The sequence below is a fragment of the Malaya genurostris genome, chromosome 1 (genome assembly GCF_030247185.1).
Source record: "Malaya genurostris strain Urasoe2022 chromosome 1, Malgen_1.1, whole genome shotgun sequence".
NCBI lineage: Eukaryota > Metazoa > Arthropoda > Insecta > Diptera > Culicidae > Malaya > Malaya genurostris.
Window position 1 is genome coordinate 94930338 of NC_080570.1, and position 22103 is coordinate 94952440.

General features: G+C 36.9%; 1 protein-coding gene across 4 annotated transcripts in view; it reads left to right on the top strand.

Annotated features, from left to right (window-relative positions):
* LOC131425128 (ataxin-1-like) overlaps positions 1–22103 on the top strand; it is a 72382-nt gene that overhangs the window by 41700 nt on the left and 8579 nt on the right. For 3 of the 4 annotated variants that reach the window (XM_058586735.1, XM_058586737.1, XM_058586738.1), the window contains exons 2-5: positions 7970–8727; positions 19482–19949; positions 20010–20810; positions 21394–21610. In XM_058586735.1, coding sequence (XP_058442718.1) covers positions 8546–8727; positions 19482–19949; positions 20010–20810; positions 21394–21610 — 1668 coding nt within the window. In that variant the 5' untranslated portion in view covers positions 7970–8545. Of the gene's footprint in view, positions 1–2176; positions 2408–7969; positions 8728–19481; positions 19950–20009; positions 20811–21393; positions 21611–22103 lie in introns of those variants that run through there. The other variant, XM_058586736.1, reaches the window with a different exon arrangement.

Below are 22103 nucleotides of genomic sequence, written 5' to 3' on the forward strand. Positions count from 1 at the left end.
AATTAATTAGCATGCGTTGTAAACATTGGCGCAAATTGGTTCATGTTTGATAATCAGTTTACGGAATGATTAGAGTGAATTTACTAACAGTCATGTCGAGAGTCGAGCTCCCACATTATTTTGTAGATCAGTCGTCAATCAACGGATTGCAACGTAATCGATGACCTCGTTCCCAAGAAGCAAAGGCACTGCAATATTAGTGTTAAATTTTACAATACTTATGTTAAAGTAACGCAAGAATTCGGAGCGAATGTGTCAATTTTCATCTTATCATTTGAGCCAATACATCGAACAAAGAGCAGATCGCTCTCTAACTGGCTGGTTTTGATATATGAGATGAACGGTAGAACTGGGATGATTAAGGCTAACGTTACCCACATAGTTTCTTTTTCTCTCAATGAGAAAGGCAAAACAGTGAGCATTGACCAACGTGCGACATCAATCCGGCGGTTGTCAACATTACACATTGGTTTATTTTGATCCTTCTCAAACCTAGTGTTTCAAAGTCATGAACAAGGATTGTTTGTGAAGAGTTCCTGATATGCGGTGCGGAACGACCCCGCCCAGTCGAGCAACATAACGACATTGTGTTGGTTAGTCCTAGTTGTCCTTTTCCATGTGGAATCCACCCGCTTGTTGCCGACGTTATTTGCTCGCTGAACTGTGTGTCTAGTTTATTAATAGGACTCTGAGCTCCGGCTAAGGAAAAACAGGCATTTGATAGCATCGCGCGTGGGTTTATCTCTATATTGCTTGTGGCTTGGACTGGGCGCTTTGTGCACCTAGTCGTTGAAATAAGTAATTTTTCTGGCAACGAACGAAGGCGGCCTTATCGGTTCTCTATGTCTAAAAAGGAATCAAAGCTGTCAATATAATACAACACATAGCATCTTTAATGTAGTGTTTGTACTTGTTTGTATTCTTTATTTCAGTAGCAAACACGACATTTATTCGCCCACTGGAAGAATCAATCGCTTTCTCCGAGTAAGCTCGCGTTGTTTAGCAACCCCCCTGAAAAGCTTCTGTTCTCGGTAGCAATGTTTCATTACACTATTACCTCGTCTTGCAGGTCCCCATAATCCAAGTTCAGTTACCAACCTACTACCAAGGTACCATTCCTGACCTTCAATTGCTTTTTGTCGCACTTATACATTCTGCTTCCATCTGTCTTAGGCCATGTACTTGCTCTTTCCATGTTGGGACCATGCCCTCCTTCGCCTTTCTCGTGCAGACCACAACCAATACTAGTGCAATGCATAATGTACCTATGGAGCGAACAACGAATGTCGAGCATTTTAGCAAGCAAAAACCTGTTGCTTTATCAGTGTAATACGAGACAAAGTACAGGTTAGGCGTGATGTTTCACATGGATTTGTATGTACAATACTAAATATGATTTTGGCACTGTTCTTCAATTCTATCTGCTATTGCTTACGATTGAGTTGAAATATCAATTCAATATAAAGTATAGAAAAATAACACTATAAAAATATATGTGATGAATTAGTATATAATACGTAGTATATATCTAAATCTAAAAAAAATTCAATAAATATCGAACGTTCATGGTCCCAAAGGCGCTGCTTAAATATCTATGAAATTGAATTTAAGAGGGCTCCATGACAGGTAGTGCAATGAAAAACAACACGCGCGCCTCGATACCTTGGGGGATGGATGAGACGAACCGGCATTCAGTAAACAGCATTACCTTCCTCTCCATGGTTATACTTTTTCCATGTTCAAGGACGAATCGGTTTCGGTGACACCATCCTATACCAACCGGATAGCCTCGGCCTAGGTCTAGGAGAGACATTGACTCCAATTTCTCTCAGTAAATCACCGAACTTTTACGGAGTATCCGAATGGTGGTCGAGTATGCGCAAAAGCCTGTATTTTCGGTCTGATGGGCCCGGCAAACTCTTATTCAGTCTGCTACCACCCCAGCCGGCTATTATTGTGTATGGTTGTGCTTCAGTGGCATGTAATAGTGAGTGGGATAGGGCGTACTATGACCCCACCACCGATAAAATTTGCAGGGAATCGTTACGTAGATACGGAGCAACATTTCATGTCAACCAGTGGCGACGGCTGGTTTGTATAGGTTATGTACATTCATTCAGAGAATTTCGTTCGTCTAGAAGTAGGAACAGAGTAGGAGGGCATTGAGGTTTTTAGTTAGTCATATTCTGTAGTCAATATAGGACTGTTGAAAGCGTTACTTGTGTATACGTGTCGGTATATGAATCAAAATCACATTGTTTGGGACTGGTCGGTATTGGGAAATTGATACCCTTGAAAGTTCGGTGGAATGTAGAAAAAGAATAAACTGTTCAACGACAAATACTTTCTCGCAAAACTTGCAATGTTTCGGTAAAATCGTATCGACGACGGAGATCAATGAATTAAGGTAAATCAACTGCCCATAGAAAATTTGAGTTGGCAAATTTATAAGGTTTTTTACGTTTCGTCTCCGACTTATCAGTTTTGTTGAACCGCTAACTCCATCTAACAATTCATCATAAACCGGGTTATTGTACCAAGAGTCATTTAATTTGTGTAGTTACTACATTATTTTGTAAATTACTCGATCCTCAACCAACATATATCCGTTAGTGATAAAGTCGGATGCAACATTTTCTTTTCGGCTTTAAGGAGTAACATGACATAAAAATTATACAGAAAGAAAAGATGAAACTTTCATTTAGTTTTTCATTGAACAAGACTGTATTTTTACAAACCGCTTAGTTTTGCAATGTAACTTTCCGTTCAATTGCCTATTCCATATATGTGCTTGAAAATAAATGTAATATTTTCATGCGCATATATGGAAACTGTAATTGATCTAATACAGATTTAATGCGTTCTGGCATATTTTTAATTGCTGTAACATGTAAGTTACATGTTAGCCCGGGTTGGCGGTTCAAAGCATACGGTGCTGGTCATACCAGCCGATTGTTATACGTTCGAGTCCCGACCTAGAAGTGTCAGTAGAACTAGTCATGCAATGATTCTGTACGCTAAGAATCGGCTGCGAAGTCTGTTGAAATAGAAGGTCAAATTGCACTACAGGAATATAATACCAAGGTTAACATGTAAGTTTACACACCAGTTGGAAAGGCTGAGTATGTTTGACACATATTTAAATGATTTGTGTAAAGTTCAGGCATTTTACGAATTTTATTTTTTTCGAATTGAGTTATAAAGGGACTTGCGTTACCTATGAATTTCATATTTTTTTGCTGTGTGGTTCCAGTATATAAAATGATTGGTGGAGCTGTGATATATGGGAGTGCCCTGGTTGCAACTTCCAAGAAAAAAATTATCAATTTTACACGACATGTAATGTATAAAATAAAAACCAAAGTGATATGAAAAATGTAGTGATATGAAATAAAAACAAAAGTGATATGAAAAATAAATAGTGATAAAAAATCAGTTGAATCGCAAAATTTGACTGAAAACCACTATCGATGTAGAACTAATGGAATGCATTGATTTTTCAATGAATTATAATGTATTTTTAAATTACTGATTTGTTTTTCCTTTGAATTATATTGAAAATAAAGACATGTAACCTAACTTAATATTCTATTTCTTGTTTGCTTTTGTGTAAATTCACAACATATTCCAATCTGCGTTCGTTACTGACCGGAATCAGCTGAATCAGCATTCCCTCCTTGAAAAGCCTGGAAAATTCCTTCCTAATCGAACAAGTTACCTTTTACGACGAAAAAAAAGATTTATTGATTGTATTTTTTGGGCAGCAGAAGGCAATATCGGTACTACCAGTAGTTAGATGATCGAGCATATCAAGTTCTTTCTTGTTTGTTATACAACATAGCGTAAAAGCTGTAAGGCCAATTCATCATTATAACGAATTTTCGGCGAGAGATAATTTTTATCACCCGAACTATGGTCTTGAAAAATAAGAAATAACGGCACGTCAGAAAAGAGTGTTTTGCAAATAGCATTAACTTTACGTCTGCTTAGCGGTTCAAATTGAACTGTAAGTTTGCACTAAGCAGCTCAATTTGAACTGCTCTGCACTGACGAGTCTAAGACGAAACGTAAAGAAAAGTAAAAACGGTTCTGTGCCTAAAGCACAAACTTAGGATAACCCCTAAATGACCATACCTGAATCGGCCAGTATTAGTCGAAAAAGACGTTTTCGTTCGGCACGTCAGAAAAGAAATGGCTCTTCGGTGCCAATTGAAAATGTTTTGCAAATAGCATTAACTTTACGTCTGCTTAGCGGTTCAGAATGAACTGTTTAAGTTTGCACTAAGCAGTTCAATTTGAACTGCTCTGCACTGACGAGTCTAAGACGAAACGTAAAGAAAAGTAAGAAAAAATATGAAAAAGTGAAACAATTTTGCCAGTGAAAACTTGTGCATTTCGTTGATTTTTGCATTTCAAATATTAAAAAGTCATGCAATCACCGACACGAGCCAAGTCCTGGAAGCTCGAGTGACATTTTCTACTCGGTTTAGTTTGATTTGGAGATCATGAAATGTTTGTGTGTGCTTTTTGAAATAAAGTTGTAGAGTTTAAAGCTGTGTGTGAGGGACACAAGTTTACTTTGAATGTTTTCCGCAAAAAATTACATTATTTCGTTAATCCACATATAAAAATATAAAAATACGGATATTGCGAAAATACTCATAGAATAAAACATAGTTATATTGAAATCCCGAATTATACAAAAATTATACTTGTTATGTTATTTGGTTTTAATTGCCGCTTAATGTCTACTCTATCGATTTTGATTGGTTCTTTTCGGCAAGCATTAACTGAGGGAGACGAAAGATATGAAATGAAAAGACGGATTGATATTCTTGATTGAATCAGTTATAAATTTAGAACGGGAAAGCTAGCCTAGGCAGGCTCATATAAGCATGATCAGAAGAAAGACATGAGTTCTATTTTACCTTCTGCTTGAGGGGGTCGAACACTAAATTCGAGTCCCCTAGTATGGTCGTGTAACAAGTGTAGTTCTTCACCACACTATGCTACTGACACCGGCTGATATAACTACACACTTAAAAAAAACCTGTGATTTTACATCTTATTAGATGCAAATTACCGCGCATCGCCACAAGAAAATTTTTCAACTTCTTTGTATAGACGCCAAACAAAAACTAATCGTACGATATGCGTCAAAATTTGACAGAATGTGTATAAAAGTGTTGCCAACGTTGAGAGAATAAAAGTTTACCGATTGGACAAGCGCGGGAATTTTTGAAAATTCCGGTTCTTTTTTTATCATAAGGTATGTCGTTTTTGTTTTAAGCGCTGCGCACTGGTGTAGTGTAGCCCCGACTTTACTCACTCTACTTGGGGTGTAATCAAGGCATCCTTTTCTTCCCTACATAGGTGTACCGTTGAAACCGAAAACATAGTTAGCTTCATTTGGCTACAAGTATTCTACAGTCCTACTCCTGCTTTACTATTGCTTCAGATGCTCGAACAGAAAGAAATAATTAAATACCCCATTGTGATAATCACTTATTATGTTATATTTATACAATACTTAGATAATGCATCTAAAAGTTACCATACCAAAATCAACAGATGATCTAAATTTTGAATTAATTTGAATTAAAAAGTTGATTTGACTATTGTACCAATAATCGTCGCATTGGTAAAGTCGACATGTTATTTTTCGCATTATTCGATTTTGAGCCATCGAATTGTAATAAAATATTTTTGCTGCGGCTCTGAGAAGCAATATAAAAGAAAAAATAGTTTGACAATTGTGCAATACTGTTGTTATAGAAACGCGAAAACTCTTACCTTACCTCTATCTTACCCTTAGCACCAATGGATCGGATTGAGATAGTAGATCTCTTTCTATCTTATGGTTTATGCACAGATAAAAATATTTTGTGAATTTACATTTATTTTGATGCACATATTTATAGCAGGAAATTGAATGGAAAGTTGCGTTACAAAACTAAGCGGATTGTGAATATACGGTCTTGTTATCACTAAATCTGAAATAAGTTTATTTGGTTATGGACTATCCAAATCTGCTAACCCGATAAACCTGATGATTTATGTTAAATAGACATTTTTATACCAATCACCATGTATCCCCGAAACCGGAAGTTATATCTGACTGAAAAAAAATATGTTTTACAGATTCTTAAAACTTTTCATTTAAATCTTAGATCGCCATCTACGATAAAAATGAGCTACACAATTTTAATTTCGTTTTACATATCATCCTATAGTTCCGTAACCAGAAATCGGATCCAAACATAATTCAGGAACCTTGTATAGGAGCATATGACTTTTCATATGAATCTGAGTTTGTAGAAAACGGTTGAGTCATCTCCGAAAAAAAATTGAGTGAAATTATTGGTCACACATGCATTTGCTGATCTCGACGAGCTGATTCGAATGGTATATTCATGTTATGTTCTTCCAACAAGTAGTTTAAAACAATATAATTATGGAATTGCTTTCAACTAGAAAATGCTGCCATCAATTGGTTTACATATGTCATATTCCAACAATTATGTTGCCAAATACGAACCGTGCTAAAATCGGTCCGAGGCAAAATGTCATGAAAAAGGATACTGTACACAGTCTTTTTGGTACCTAGAAACAATTGTATGTAACAGTATGAAATATCGTGTTTCACGTTGCTCCCAAGCATTGCTTTGTCATACAGCGCTCAAAACTCCTACTGCTGGAATAGGGGGAAACGTCGCTTACACAAAAATGTCGATATCTCCGTTGAAAATGAACGGATTTTGACAATCTATGACTTGTTGGATAGCTTTTACCGTGCGCAATCGAAGTCTGGAAACATATTCTGTTTTCAAGGTTAAGTGTGACAGATACGGTCAAAAATTTTTTTGAATTTTGACATAAAACTTCTTATAATTCAAAAAGTAAACATCCTATCTCAAAACCATTCAATAGCGTTCTGGGTGACGGGGAGACCTTTCATTTGCGACTAGTTTGATCAAAATCGGTCCAGCCATCTCTGAGATCTCGACCTCTTAGTTGACAACACACATACAGTAACACACACATACACACACGGATATTTGCTCAGTTCGTCGAGCTGAATCGATTGGTATATGACACTCGGCGCTCCGGGCCTCGGTAATTTTTTTTTAAGTTTGAGCGAATTCTATACCTATTTTTTATATATACATAAAAAAGGGTAAAAGCAAGATATTTTCAAAGGAATTTGTTGATGGGGTCTGAGGCCTAAGTTAATTTTAGTAAAGGAGTCCATGGGAACCCCTGGTCTACACGGATAAAAATATTTACATCTATTTTCATGCACATATTTGGAAGCAAAGTCAAAGTCCTGGCATTACATTCCTTTTGTGGAATTTGGCCTTTCTGTTTCAACAGACTTCGCAGCCGATTCTTAGTGTACAGAATCATTGCATGGCTAGTACTATGGATCCTACTATGCATTGAACCGCCAACCCGGGACATATTTGGAGCAGGAAATTGAATATAAAGTTACTCCTCAGGTCTTTACTTTTGAATATACTTTAAAAGCAAAAGTAATCGTAGATTAAAATATGTTGAAAAATTCATTGAAAAATCAACGTGTTCTAATTTACTTTTACACGTGACGGTTTTCAATCAATTTTTTATTCAATTTATGTCTCTTTCAAAGTATCATTGAATTACATGTCGGGTAAATTTAATTATTTTTTTCTGTGTAGAAGTTTTAGATCCAACTATCAACGACAAAATGTAGTCTAACGTGCAATAAGTTGTAAATCATTACACTCACACCGTACTTAATTATATACGTATCATTGATGAAACCGCTTCAAATTTCCTATTTTAAAACACAATTTTGAGATGCTTTTTTGCTTTCTTTCAACGTGTAAGACAAGAATTGTTTGCCGCACAGATATAAAACATCTATTTACAAGATGAAAAAATATACATACAATGTTTTTTATTCCTATATCTCTTTCTTCTATTTCAGCCATACACAGATCTTGGGTTCACTTGGAGTCAGCGCTGTCTGCTGTTTGTGTCGAGAAGTGTTACGATCGTAGCTTGAGTCTGCTTAGAACCAATCACGCGCTCAACCAAACCAGCAGAACAACACTTTCTGGCGTTTGTGCAACAACCGGTCACGAGACACCGATGTATATATACATACCTATGAAAATCGAGTTGAAATAAACAAACTCCCGGGAGTCTAAGAAGCACTGTGTGGTGAAAGGAAAAAACTGTAGCGGCAGAAAACAAATTTTTCGATAGAATTACGTCAATAGAATTGATTTTTAATGGATTCCAACGTGGATGTAAATGATTTTAGTCTGAAAGCTGATAGCTGTAGTGAAGACGTGGCAACAGCATGCTGTCGCTAGCAGTGTGAAGTGAAACAAAAATAATAAAATATTGTTTTATTCGGTTGGTTAGTTAGTATTTGTGCTTGTATGGAAATCGAAGATTTATCAGTTGAAACACAGTTGCAAATTTGTGTTCCTCTGCCGGTGACACAGCCGGTCGCCTGGAGGCGTCGGAGCTGTACAAATCAGATAACATTCGGCCAATGCTTTCAGCGGTAGAGAGCCTAGGATCCGGCCGGGTCTATTCCCATCCGTTTCCAGGGACAACAGCATCTTCACTTCTCGGCCAGCTTCCACTTTCGGCTGCCGGCCTACCGTTGCTGGGTCCAAATTTGGTCGACATGTCGGTGGCTGAATTTGCCCGACCCTATCCGAAACAACAGAGGTAGGTGAACTAACGTGTGTTGATCGTAGTCTCACTACTGTGCAATAAGTTTAATAAATTCGTTATATAGTGTGCGCGATTTAGTTCCTTATCAAATCTAGACAGATGTTTCATTTGAAGCAAATTTGTCGCAAGGGAAAGGAATACCTTTTTTTCTATCAAACATAAACGAAACGCGAAGAAATAGAACCAAATTATGTGCTTTTTGCACGAACAAACAAAACCCCTGAATGATGAATTAAGAGATATTATGAGATAAAGTAAGGTAACTTCTTCTAATTAAAAATTTCATATGTATCTAGCATAATTATTCGATTCGGTGTGGTGAGAATTGAATACATTTTCGTTGTGTTTCAGAATTGATAACTTCAACCGGGTCAACTTGACAGTTTCCGAACATACTTCTCATACAGCTTCTCACATCGAAGAATAGTATTAATGTATAAAAATAATACTCTAAAGATAAATACTATGTGTAGCTGTTATTCAAATACAAACATATCAGACGTTTTGATTTTTGCTAAGATATATTACCTGTGATGCAATCGTCGAGTGGTTTGTATATCTTGTCAATATGTTATCCGTTTATCGGAATTTTTCGTTTGTCTTAGTTAACAGTAATACATTCGCAATAGAAACTAAAGCATTTTTGCCTTTCTCATAAAGAAAGGCTATGCAATCACTGTGAACACCGACTTTTCAAACGAGACCCAAGGGTGATTCCCAAACTGGTCCCTACAGTCCACCACTGGGCGCTAGCTGATTTCTAGTGGGCAGTAATCTCTTCATGGTCAACGAGCGGGTAATGAGATGTATATAGTGGACTGTGAAGCTTTTTCAAAACAGTTGTTACGGTACCCCCCTGTATACGCGCCTGGTGTATGTAATATTTTATCGTCACTTAAAGCGGCGAATCAAAAAACTTAAAAATATGTCTAAACCTGGCTTGCAACTATTCCAATCGCTAGTCTTTGATAGTAGACGGCTTTTCAAATTAACTCCGGGTATCCTAATTCGCCAAAATGAAACTCAGTATATTTTCTCAGAGATCGTTTGACCGGAAGTCCACAATTTAGTGTGGATACTACTTCCGGTTCCGGAACTAGAGTATAACCAGAATTTATGAATTTTGCTAGATTACGTCCGAACAAATTTTCCTGTTTCTATTCAATGAAAACGGCTCTTAGAATTCCACGGAAATATTCATGATGGTATGAATTATATGAGAGTGGAAAGGTGGAAAGCGCAAGTGGAGAGTGGACTAGGTGGAAAGCGCAATAGTTTTATTGATGTACCATACTTACCATAGTTAAATTTTCCAACTCCCTATAACAAGTCGACAACGTTGTTCTTCAATCGATTCTACTATAAAAATACGCACAGAAATGCTGAAGAATGAGAAAAAAATATATTCAAAAATAAACATAATGAAAAGTTCAAGGTTATTCTCTTCTCTCCGTCAGTCAACACGGTGATACTACCCAACAACATGTAACTCACGCAAACTTGCTCGTGTACATTCACTCTGCAACCTACCGGCAGATCCCGCATCCACCAATCATTCATTAAAATATTTTTCATCCACTCACTATTTTTTCGATTCCTTCCTTACACGCTTCTTCTACTATCCCATTCTTCGTTGTTGCCATTGTCCTCATCGCATTCCACCGGTTTACGAACTTATCTTCCACACGACACTTATTATGAACAGAGGCTCATGTGAGTCGTTTTCCTTTCGGCAACAAGTTCCCACCCAACCATTTATTGGCAGTGACCGGATCATCTGTGGGAGTAGGAAAGGAACACTCATCAAAGAAGTTGTTGAAATGTCGTCTAAAAATATCTACATCCAAATCACACACATTCCTGGGATATTTTCCCGAGACATGAAATCCACATATTGAGTGTGTAGGAATAGTAAGTATATAAACGACGAAAGCGCCGAATCAATACAACATTCTCATCAACTTGCCGCTAGGCTCTCTTTTTCGACGCCCAAAGGGAGAAATTTCTACACTATTAACTGCTGTTACGGTAAAAATATCATACCATCAAGACTAAAAAAAAAACAATATTTTGTCTTAACCTTAGCTAATGCTTATCATAACGTAGTTATAATAAAAATTTGAGTGTAAAGCTTCGTACTTGTACTTTGTTTTATTTTCCGTAGTAGCCTTCACGAGCCGGTATGTCGCAAAATCGCTGTAGGTATGTCGTAAAATATTGTAACTTTCATTGGAACATAATTATATTTTACAGCATGTTGTAATTTATAATCGATATCGGTGACATGCTGACGATATACTGAGGTTGATTTTCGTGCTTTATAGAAAATTTTAAGGAAGCTGAATATGTAAAAGTAAGAGGCGAATGCACAAAAGTGTAAAACCTCCTAAATAAAAATCAATCAATCAATCAAATCGTTTTGTTATTATTTTTTTATTCAGACAATGAGAAATGTATGAATGTATTGATTTGCTGCTTTCAGCATTTTCTGTCGTTTTTAGTATATTTTAGAAAGAAGTTCAAAATATATAAGAAAAACTCGAATTTTGGCAGAATAATGGATTGAAGATTGTAAACCCTGTTTAAATGATTTTGAGGGCTGATTAATTTATTCGAGCTACCAAAGTTGGTATAAAAACTGTCCCAGAAAGTATGGACGCACTAATTCACAAGTGTTAGATATTCAAATTTTATTCGATATTTTAATAATATTAAACTACAACAACAGAATATTATTCTCAACATTTGCTACCTAGCCATTGTAGACTAATTGGCGCACCTTCTTGCGAACGTTCCTCATTAAATTCCGTACAAACTTCTTGGCGACAAGTTTTGGCACTTTTTTCCAATCTTTTTCGAACTGTTGAATGGTTTCGGCTGCCGAGACATGTTTCCTAAGATCTGCCTTCGTTAATACCCAAAATTCCTCAATTGGTCGAAGCTGTTGGCAATTTTATGGATTCATGTCTTTTGGGACGAAAGTGATATTTTTGATAGTATACCATTCTACCGTTGATTTCGAGTAGTGGCAAGAAGCAAGATCTGGCCAGAAGACAACAGGATCCTTGTGGCTTCGAATCATAGGTAGAAGTCGTTTTGTAAACATTCCTTGATGTATATTTCGCTGTTTATTGAAGCAGTGGTGATGAAGGGTTTCGAAATCTTATCGCAGCTACAAATGGCTTTCTTACCAAATTTTTCGACTTCAATCGATGGCTCGGACTGGTTTAATACTTGCCCTTCTCGCACCGTATAATATTGTGGTCCCGGCAAGGATTTGTAATCGAGTTTCATTTAGGTTTCGTCGTCCATGATTATGCAGCTCAAATTTCCAGCAAGAATCGTATTGTACAGCTTTCGAACCCTCGGCCTGACCGATGATTCGGACTACGTTTTGGTTGTTTCTGCTTCATATAGGTTTGAAGATTCAAACGTTCTTTAGCACGAAGAACATTTGACTTCGAAGTGTCCACTTTTTGGCCACATCCCAAACTGAAATTTCCTTCTTTTGTTCGAACGCCTTCAGTATACGTTTATCCAACTGAGGGTTAGCAGGACCTTTTTTCGACCCGTTTTCGGTTTATCCTCAAATGTGTTGTCCTCACCGAACTTCCTGATTGCATTTCGCACGGCTTTTTCACTTACTCCTCCCATTTTTGCTATCTTTCTCAGTGACAGTCCGCTGATAGTCCACGCATTTCTAAACAAACTAATGAAAACGAATAAACAACTGCACAATTGACAGATTCTGAACCATTGCGAAATGGCAGCGGTTTTTGGTTGCGTCCATACTTTCTGGGACAGTCTTTAGATACTTCTTGCTTAGAGATACTGCTTCTTCAGAGCTAACCGTAAGGGCACCTTAATGGGGAAGAGAGCGTAGCAAATGTCCTTTAAATGGGTGGCCATGAAAAAAATATCTAATTTGACGAGAATTGATTCGTTTTGAAGACCATAGAAAAATTTTGCATTCCGAAGACATGATAATAAGGGGGGAGGGAGGGGGTTCGGTTGGGGGATAAAGCAAGTGCATTTGATCTGAGGGGGTGTAATGTTTGTAACGGCATAACTCCGAAACTACTGAACGGATTGCTATCAAACTTAGCACAGACAGTGTTTGTGAACAATCGACATTTTTCAACAAGCATATTTATATGCGTAAAGGATAGCAAGTGTCGCTAATAAAGAAGCTGGAAGTCAAAATGTTTGTATACATCAGCAAAGTTCCATAACAACTCAGTAAATTATCACCAAACTTGGCACAGGTAACATATTTTTTGCAATTCAGAGGTGGTCATTAGGGTATTTTTTTATTTTTCTCGACGAGCTTAGATATTTATTGCAGAGGTGTTCAAGAGGGTGTAATTCGTATCAATTGCCTCTAACAAGGGGTGTTTATTGTAAAATTTTCTTATATGTCGACAAACAAGAGAGGGGGAAGGATTCAAACTAGGAGAAGGGGGTCTTGAAAATCAATTTCCATCTTCCGTTTTTTGTAAAATAGGAGAGGGGCAATGCAAGACCTTTCATTTGAATCTAAGTTTTTTAAAATCGGTTCAGCCAACTCTGAGAAAAAGTGTACTCAATTTGTTGTGCACACACATACAGGCTTTGTCGATCTTGACGAACGGATTCGAGTGGTATATGACACGCGACCCTCTGGGTCTTGGTTCAATAGTCGATTTTCATAGTGATTGCACAACCTTTCTAAATGAGGAAGGCAAAACACAATAATCAGCGAATGAAAATTTGTAAATCGATGCAAAAATGTAAAAACTTTTTTTTAAATATTTTTAAGTATAAACACCGGATAAAAACATTGGGTGTAAAAAGCAGACTGAGATCGTATATATATAATGCAAAAATTGTTGCAAAACATTTCTTCATTTCTAGCACCGCACAAAAAAATTGTATGCAAAAACAGGCTAACTTCTGGTTAGTTGGTTATTCCGAAACAAATGCCTATATCCGATTACTTTTGGGCCAACTGTTGTTAAGGAACGCGGCGTGCATCAGTCCCCGTAACTAATAAACAAATTCTGTATAAAATGTTCAAAACGACGTATGTAACAATGAGAGATTCTCTTTGTTTACTTTCTCTTTTGATTATTACGCCACTCTTAAGCTACGATCAGCCTAGCCAGTTTATCTGTCACAGTTTATCTGCCACAGACAAGTAATTTTTCGGCAGTTTATATTTGGTCTGGCAATGTGATTACACTATTCACAGTTAAATGACTGCAACAGTCAAGTTTGACTGCCGACAGTCAATACTTTGACAGTTGTTATGTTTGACTGTGACAGACTTTTTGAGCATGTCTGTATTGTGATTACATTGATCAGACAAATCAAACTGGTTACAGACTTAAATATAGGGACTGGGCTGTTTATTACAGTTTTTCTGCACAAAGTGATCACATTGGAAGAAAGTTTGTGGGGCAGAGAACTTTTCACGGAATATTGCATTATGATAAAATATCGATCTGATCTCACAAACGGAAGTTCGTTGCGTTGCTACTTGGTGTGTTGTGTTTCGAAGAAATTAAAGAAGGAATATAAATGTGCTCCGGTTTTGCCTTTCTCATATAGAAAGGTTATGCAATCACTGTAAAAACCGATTTTTGAACCAAGGCCCGGAGGGCCGAGTATCATATACCATTCGACTCAGTTCGTCGAGTACGCAAAATGTCTGTGTGTGTATGTATGTGTGTGTGTGTGTGTGTGTGTGTGTGTGTGTGTGTGTGTGTGTGTGTGTGTGTGTGTGTGTGTGTGTGTGTGTGTGTGTGTGTGTATGTGTGTATGTAACGTATTTTTGCACTAACTTTTCTCGGAGATGGCTGAACCGATTTAAAATGAAAAATGAAAACTTAGATTCAAATGAAAGGTCTTGTGGTCCCATACAAAATTCCTGAATATTATTTGGATCCGACTTCCGGTTCCGGAATTATGGGGTAAAATGTGAAAAAAATTGTGAAAATAAGTGCACTAACTTTTCTCAGAGATGGCTGAACCGATTTTCACAAACTTAGATTCAAATGAAAGGTCTTGAGGTCCCATAGAGAATTCCTGAATATTATTTGGATCCGACTTCCGGTTCGGGAGTTATGGGGTAAAATGTGCAAAAAAAAAGAAAATATGTGTTCCAACTTTTCTCATAGATGGCGCGACCGATTTTCACAAACTTAGGTTCAAATTAAAGGTCCTGTGGTCCCATACGTAGTTCCTGAATTTCATCAGGATCCGACTTCCGGATCCGGAAATATACGCCCTTATTCTGAATAACGACGTATTGATTTTTCGATCGAATGTGGTTCGATCGAATCATAGCTACCTTTGATTTTGCTAGCGTCATGGGGAATACAAATGAAATACGAGGGAAAAAACGATACGACGTTATTCAGAATAAGGGTGATAGGGTAAAGTGTGTTAAAAATTTAATACCATCACTGAAAAGAGCGAAAAACCGTAAAATGTTTTCTAAATCGACCTCAAATCTTTTCCAATTGATAGTTTTTATCAGTAGACGGTCAAACAAATTTATTTCGGTTATTCTTTTAAGAATCGAAGAAAAAAAATTTTGAAGAATACCACAGTATTATATATGATAGTATGATTGATATGAGAAAAAAAATTTTGAAGAATACCACAGTATTATATATGATAGTATGATTGATATGAGAAAGGCATCATTACACCACTAGGTGGATTAAAACAGGTTTTTTTTTATCTTTTTTATAAATATCAAAAATAGGTATAGAAATCGCTCAAACTTTAGAAAAGTTTTCCGAGGCCCGGAGGTTATTATTTTAGACAATTTCAAATACTGAACTTTTCCACAGTTTTTGAAAATGTGAAACCGAAGCTCTTCGATGTATCTAAAAATCATTTATTACCCAAATATGAAGTGAGCGGATTTTTGTTAAAATGAAACGTTTATTTTGAATGAGAAAAAAAAGTCGAAATAGTGACCATCTTTCTAGCAATTTGTGGATACCTTGCGAATCAGACATCCCATTTTCGACTTCTTCGTAAGAATTGAAATGGTGCAAAGTCAATGCGTGGCTATTCGATAAAAACAAATGGTAGTCATTTCATTTAAATTCATATTTCATTTCAAAATATTTCATCTTTGGTTGTTCTGTTTGTTATTTCCTATCTTTATCTTGGTTTTCACTGATTTAGTGTCGTTTGATACAAATAGTATTCGGAAATAAATGAATACGACGGTGAGGGAGAAGCTCCCAGTCAAGTGCTTTGATTGTATCCTTCCTGAACTTTGAAACTGATTTTGATTTGACTCTGCAGTATTGTTCTTCAAATGCAAGCATAATTCTAATGCTTTCCCCAAATCATCTCTTTCTAATACAAAATTCGACCATTTTTAAATGATGAAAATATACGATGTTGTCTGTTCTATGACTATGATGTATATTTTATATGTTTAGCAGATGTCATAATAACAATTGAGATTCTTTCACATCATATGTTCATTATCTACACGTTTGTGTCTTAACGCTCACATCATACTGGTATATCTGCTATTACTAAAAATCCAGAGTGGCACCAAGATCGAAAGCGTGAAAAAATATGTTTCGCAATTGTTAAGTATTTTTCACGCAACAGATACATTTTCAATAAATTGTAAATGGAGTGGTAGATTCAAAAATCAAATGCAATAAAAATCCATAGAATCATCCTACCTCCGTAAATATGACAATTGAAGAGTTAAGATTTTGGGAAGGTTGTCTCCAGTCCAAGCTCTTTCAAACATGGTATAACGGTATGAATTCGTTTTAGGGCAGAGTTCAGATTTTGACAGATCCACAATTTTATTACCAAACGCTTTGTAATCAATTCAATTATCGAACTAATGAACGAACGATAAGCTATTGGAAATTCGGTAAATACTTACAAATTTCAAATAAGTACATTTTCTGTTACCGTTCAGAATTTTTTAATTTGGAGTAGTTAATACTTTTTTCATTAATTCATTATTTAATTTTTCATAATTATTTCATCCAAGTACAAAGCAAAACGTTCCAGTACTATGCTTCTGGAGATCCATTGCACTTTATCGTGAAGGAGGAGCTCGGAAAATTCAGTAGTAATTTCTATTAGTAATTCGCATAAGCATATTTCGCGATAAGCTTCATTGTTTCCACCGGAAATGACGACATTGACAACGCGGTTCGGTGAGAAGTTAGTACACGTGGTTAAGCGATAGAATTGGGGTCCAATACTCGTTAATCGATTTCGATCGATTTTAAGTACTTTTTTGTAAAATAAACAATATTTGTGTATAAAACTAAAGAGCCACAGCATCATATGCAAAGAGCCTTTGGCTATTCCCGACTTTCTGTTCCTGAAATAGTGATCATATACTCAAAAATGGAACTCACTCACATTTCGTAGAGGTCGATTGACCGATATTCACAAATTTAGGTTCAAATAAAAAGCCAAAACTCCCGAGCTTCTGAACTTTGCGCGGATGCAAGTATTTAAAACTTAAACCGTCGTTTAAAGTACGATGGCCGAATCATATAAAATCTTATAAAATTGACTAAAATCAATACAGTTTGTAAGTCATGTTAACAGATGGTCATTCGAACCGACTTCATTTACACCGGTTGCAGAAGTACCTCCAATAGCAAAACTGTTTCATTTTGTTGGTTGTGCTAATTATTTTTTTTTCTTTCAAGAAGCAAAAAAAAAATATTGAGGAAAATCACGTGTACTCACTTCTCACACTGGTGCTGGAACTTTTTGCTTTGTGTTTGGATGAAATAAACAAGTTTTTGGTTGTCATAGAATCTGTGGCAGACAACTTCTGCACAACAGTTTCAGAAACAGTCAAATTTGTCTGTACAGTCATCAACTGTTTGTCTGTCGACTATGATCACACTGTGATTACATTGTCACAGATAATGTGCATACTTTGACTGCATACAGATGGACAGTCAAGCCGATTTTGACTGCTTGCAGACAACTGCGAACCGATTACACTATGATACAGTCAAACTGCACAAGTTTGTGCAGATAAACTGGCTAATGTAATCATACCTTTAGCAATCCTTCTCTTCAATTATTTACCGATAATAATAACTAAAGCTATCATCTTTTAATCTGCTCTGGAGAAATTACCGAAAAAAGCAGGAATATTTCGCAATAATCGAAGTAGAATATATGTTTTCTAAACGATTTCATTTCGATATATATGTTTTCTAAACGATTTCAGTAAAGTACGGGATGTTCGTGGGATCGAATGAACGGAAAAATTCGTTTTTGGAGACTCTCTTTTTGGTATAGTTCCGATGTCATTGTCTTATTTGTAACGAAAACTTTCGTTTTTTTGCCACAGCTGCAAATGGCCTTCCAAATCATAAATTTTTTTGCAAATTTGTCGGCAAAAACAAATTTAAATCTAGCTGGAACATCCCCCCGAGCCGTTGCCAAGTAAAATTTTTATCCTGGGATTTGCCCGAAGTCAGCCTTGACATAGGTTTTATCGTCCATCAGAAAACACGGTATTTCTGGGCAATTTCAGCTGTTTAGCTAGCCTAGATGCAGTTCGCAATGGATTTTTCAAATAACTGTGCACAATTTTTTCCCTTCTTTCGGCTTCCATGTTGATTGTTTACAAAGTACAGTCGATTTGCGGAAAGTCAAAAATCATACGTGAAGCTGACAAAATTCCCGACACGATGGCGTCAAGAACTTCCAAATCCGTCCACCATGAGCGCCACTATAGCAAAAGTTTGTTCCAATTCTAAATGAAGCAAGCTTTACTATTTGATAGGAGAAGTCAAACGAAAAACCCTGTAAATTGCATTTGACAAGAAGACATTTTATTGTTTTTTTCATTCTGTATGAATAAAACTTGACACAGAAATAGGGTTACCATCTGGTCTCGCCCAGCAGTGTCGTGCTTAGAAGAAGCTGTCGAACTTATAAAATTTCTGCCGAGCCGCAGTACGAACGATCACTCTTGAAGATTCATATGATTTAATGATTTCGTTAGGACGTAAAGTCATTATTAACTTGGCTTTACTTTTAATCAACACCCAACGAAAGACAGATTTACATAACTGACAATTTGAAAATTTCACTGTCTTCACTAACTAGCTGATTACCCATCGAATTAAAAAAATTGCTGCGACACAAACTGGCCCACTTAGAAAAAACCATGCGCATCTCCTTCGTATCGTAGATAAATACATACACCCCTAACAAAGGACGAATGATATTGTGTAATCAATACCGAAGTATGTTACCAGCATCAGGTATTCACCCTTATTCTGAATAACGACGTATCGTTTTTTCGATCGTATTTCATTCGTATTTCTAATAACGCTAGCAAAATCAAAGGTAGCTAGGGTTCGACCGAACTATATTCGATTGAAAAACCAATACGTCGTTATTACATCGTAACGATGTCATGATATTTGTGACATAGCAAGAAAAGTTGAAAGAATCTACTCCCTTAAATTGCTTTTTTTTATCAAAAATAAATTGCTGCCTAGCGAGAGATGTATTCAAGATGGTAGCTCGACAAAGAAACATGATCTAAAGTTTTAATAATAATAACTTGTCAATTGTTGATTTTACGGTTTATGGTATTACGAATTGAATTCAATTGCAGAAAATATGTAATAGAAATTTTTACTGAATTATGATACTAATTAAACTGATCTAAGAATCATCTGTTTTCAATGATAAGTATATCATAATCTTTTATCTTCCACTTCCAGATACAATGAAGCAACTCGAAACGGATTATTATCATCGACGAGAACTAAATACTCAGATCCGCCCCAATCACCTCAGACTGGTCCAGTGAACTTAGCTGTCAGTCCAAACCTGCCAAATCCTCACAGCGCGCAGTCGCTAAATGCTGCTAAACACAACCACTACAACCATGAGTTTCACGAACGTACTTTGCAAGCTCAAACACGCACTCAGCAACATCTCCAACAGCAACAACAAATGCAACAGCAACAGCAGCAGTTTCAACAACAGCAGCAGCAACATCACCATCAGCAACAACACCGGCATCAAGAGCAGCAAAAAGAAGCCGCGGTAGCTGCTGCTGCAGCTGCTGCTGCCGTGGCTGATATTGGAAAGCTGTACTCCCCTACCAATCCTCGTTTGGCTTTTTTCCCTAGTCCTTTGGATGCCAATTCCTTTCCTGGTCTAAACTATGGACTTTATCCGTTTGGGTAAATTTTTACATCAATCGTTCTTTGTATCTTCACGTATATATTGTTATTTTCTTACAGATACCCTTCAGCACATTTGGACGCGCGAATCTTAGGACGACCCACGTACATGCCGGGACAACGGGAACCATATAATCCATCGTCTTTTCTTGCTCCAAACACATTCAATTCACCAGAGAGCAAAGCCAAAATCTATCCACCAGTTTCCTTAACTAATTTGAACAGCCATGGCGGCATGAAACCTACCTCTCTTCCACAATTACCTCAGGACAAATTACTCTCTGATGAGAGAAGTCCCAAAATGTCATCATCTCCATCGTCGTCAGCTTTGATTGGGGCTTACAAAGATCGAGAACTTGGCTACCTGAACGGACTGACGAATGTTCCGGAGCATTCACTTCTTAGCAAGTATAAAAACAGTCATCCAGCACCACCTGAGAAGGAGAACAAATATGAGCACAAGTCACTGCAGCAACACTCTAGTCATTCTCAACACCTTCATCAGATTTCCAGTTCCATGACAGGGTTATCTTCTCATGGACAACACCATTCCTATACTCCATCAACTTCATCATCTGAGGCGTTTGTGACTACTTCTACGTCATTATCCTCAGCCCTGTCGTCTTCCAGTCAACGTCACCACTCTATGCCACATCCGACAACTTTGTCGCATCATCATAACCATCAACATCCCCATCACCAAACAGACGGGTTACGTCTCGACCAACTGCCCCACGATAATGAATTCAAAGTGCCGTCCGGCAAAGAAGGTTCTCTTAAACATCGCATTCTAACGCGTCCGGTCAGTGAACGTGAAATCAAACGAAGATCTCCAACAACGAAATCTACCACTATTTTTAGGTGAGCATTGATCGTATCGGTAGTATTGAATGTTATTTCATTACAACTTGTTCAGGCGCGACTCATTTCATTGCACTTTCCACGGAAACTTTGAAGAGACTCCTTTCAAATCCAAGAACATTTCAGTCAACCACAGTGCATGCCAATGTAATATAAGGCAACCTCAATAATTGGGAAAAACAACCTACAAGGAGTTTGTCACTTTACAATTTTCGTTCAAATACTTTCTATTCAATTTGTATATAGCATGTATATTTAGCTTAACTCCACATAACCCCTTAATACTTGAAGTAAACGAAGCTAGAAATACGTTTCCCATCGAACAATGTCTGAACACGCATTGAAACAAAAATTACAGTTAGCGATGACACGAGCCTTTTCATTCGTACTCAGATTCGAGTAAATCTGTGAGGTTCTAAATGACGTGTTAGTCGTTTGAACTTCTTTGTAACCTTTAGACATATCTTTGTGATGAATAATGACAATGTTTTTAATTATTCAAAACGAGCAAGTTTCTTTCATTTGATTTCGTTTGACGATTGCTTTTCAACATCGTTCTAATAAAAAATTCACTATTACACAGACCATTTGAAAATGGCTCAACGACGAACTTCACCAAAGGTGCGTTGATCCAACTGGCAGATGAATGCAAACGAGTGGAAGATGTTCGAACGGAAGACTTAGTACAAACGGCTGAGAAGTCAGCTGATCTACGATTGGCCGAGTCGACAACAGTTAAAATTACTCCGCGAAGCAACAATGTGATAATCACGTTCAGCTACGACGACAACAGATCTAGGGTAAGTTGGCTTATCTATGTCAATTTTGTTTTGTTTTTTGTCCCATATATGATGTTCTGTTCAAACAGGAGGTCAAGTTCATTATCGAAACGTATAATGCATACTATGCATTAGGAACATTTTTTTTATCTTGAACACTCAATTTCTATAACTTTTATCAGATTTCAAACATCATAATTCGATTTTTTTTGAATCGGTTCACTCAGAATCGTAATTCGAGACAAATCCCAACAGGCGTCCAGCAAAGCATATCCAGCTTCAGGAACAAATATTACAAAATATGCACGGAACCTTAAAGTAATGAATAAAACGTATACCTATCCACTATGCATTGCTACTAGTGCACTTGTACTCGTTGCCTAAGGGAAATCTATTAAGGGGAATTTACAATCCTAGAAAAACATCCATTGTTGCCAAACGCAAAAGCAGTTTTTTCGCTACGCTAGACTGTAAGTGGTAGCAATTTTTATCACAGGGATGTATAGAAAAGAGA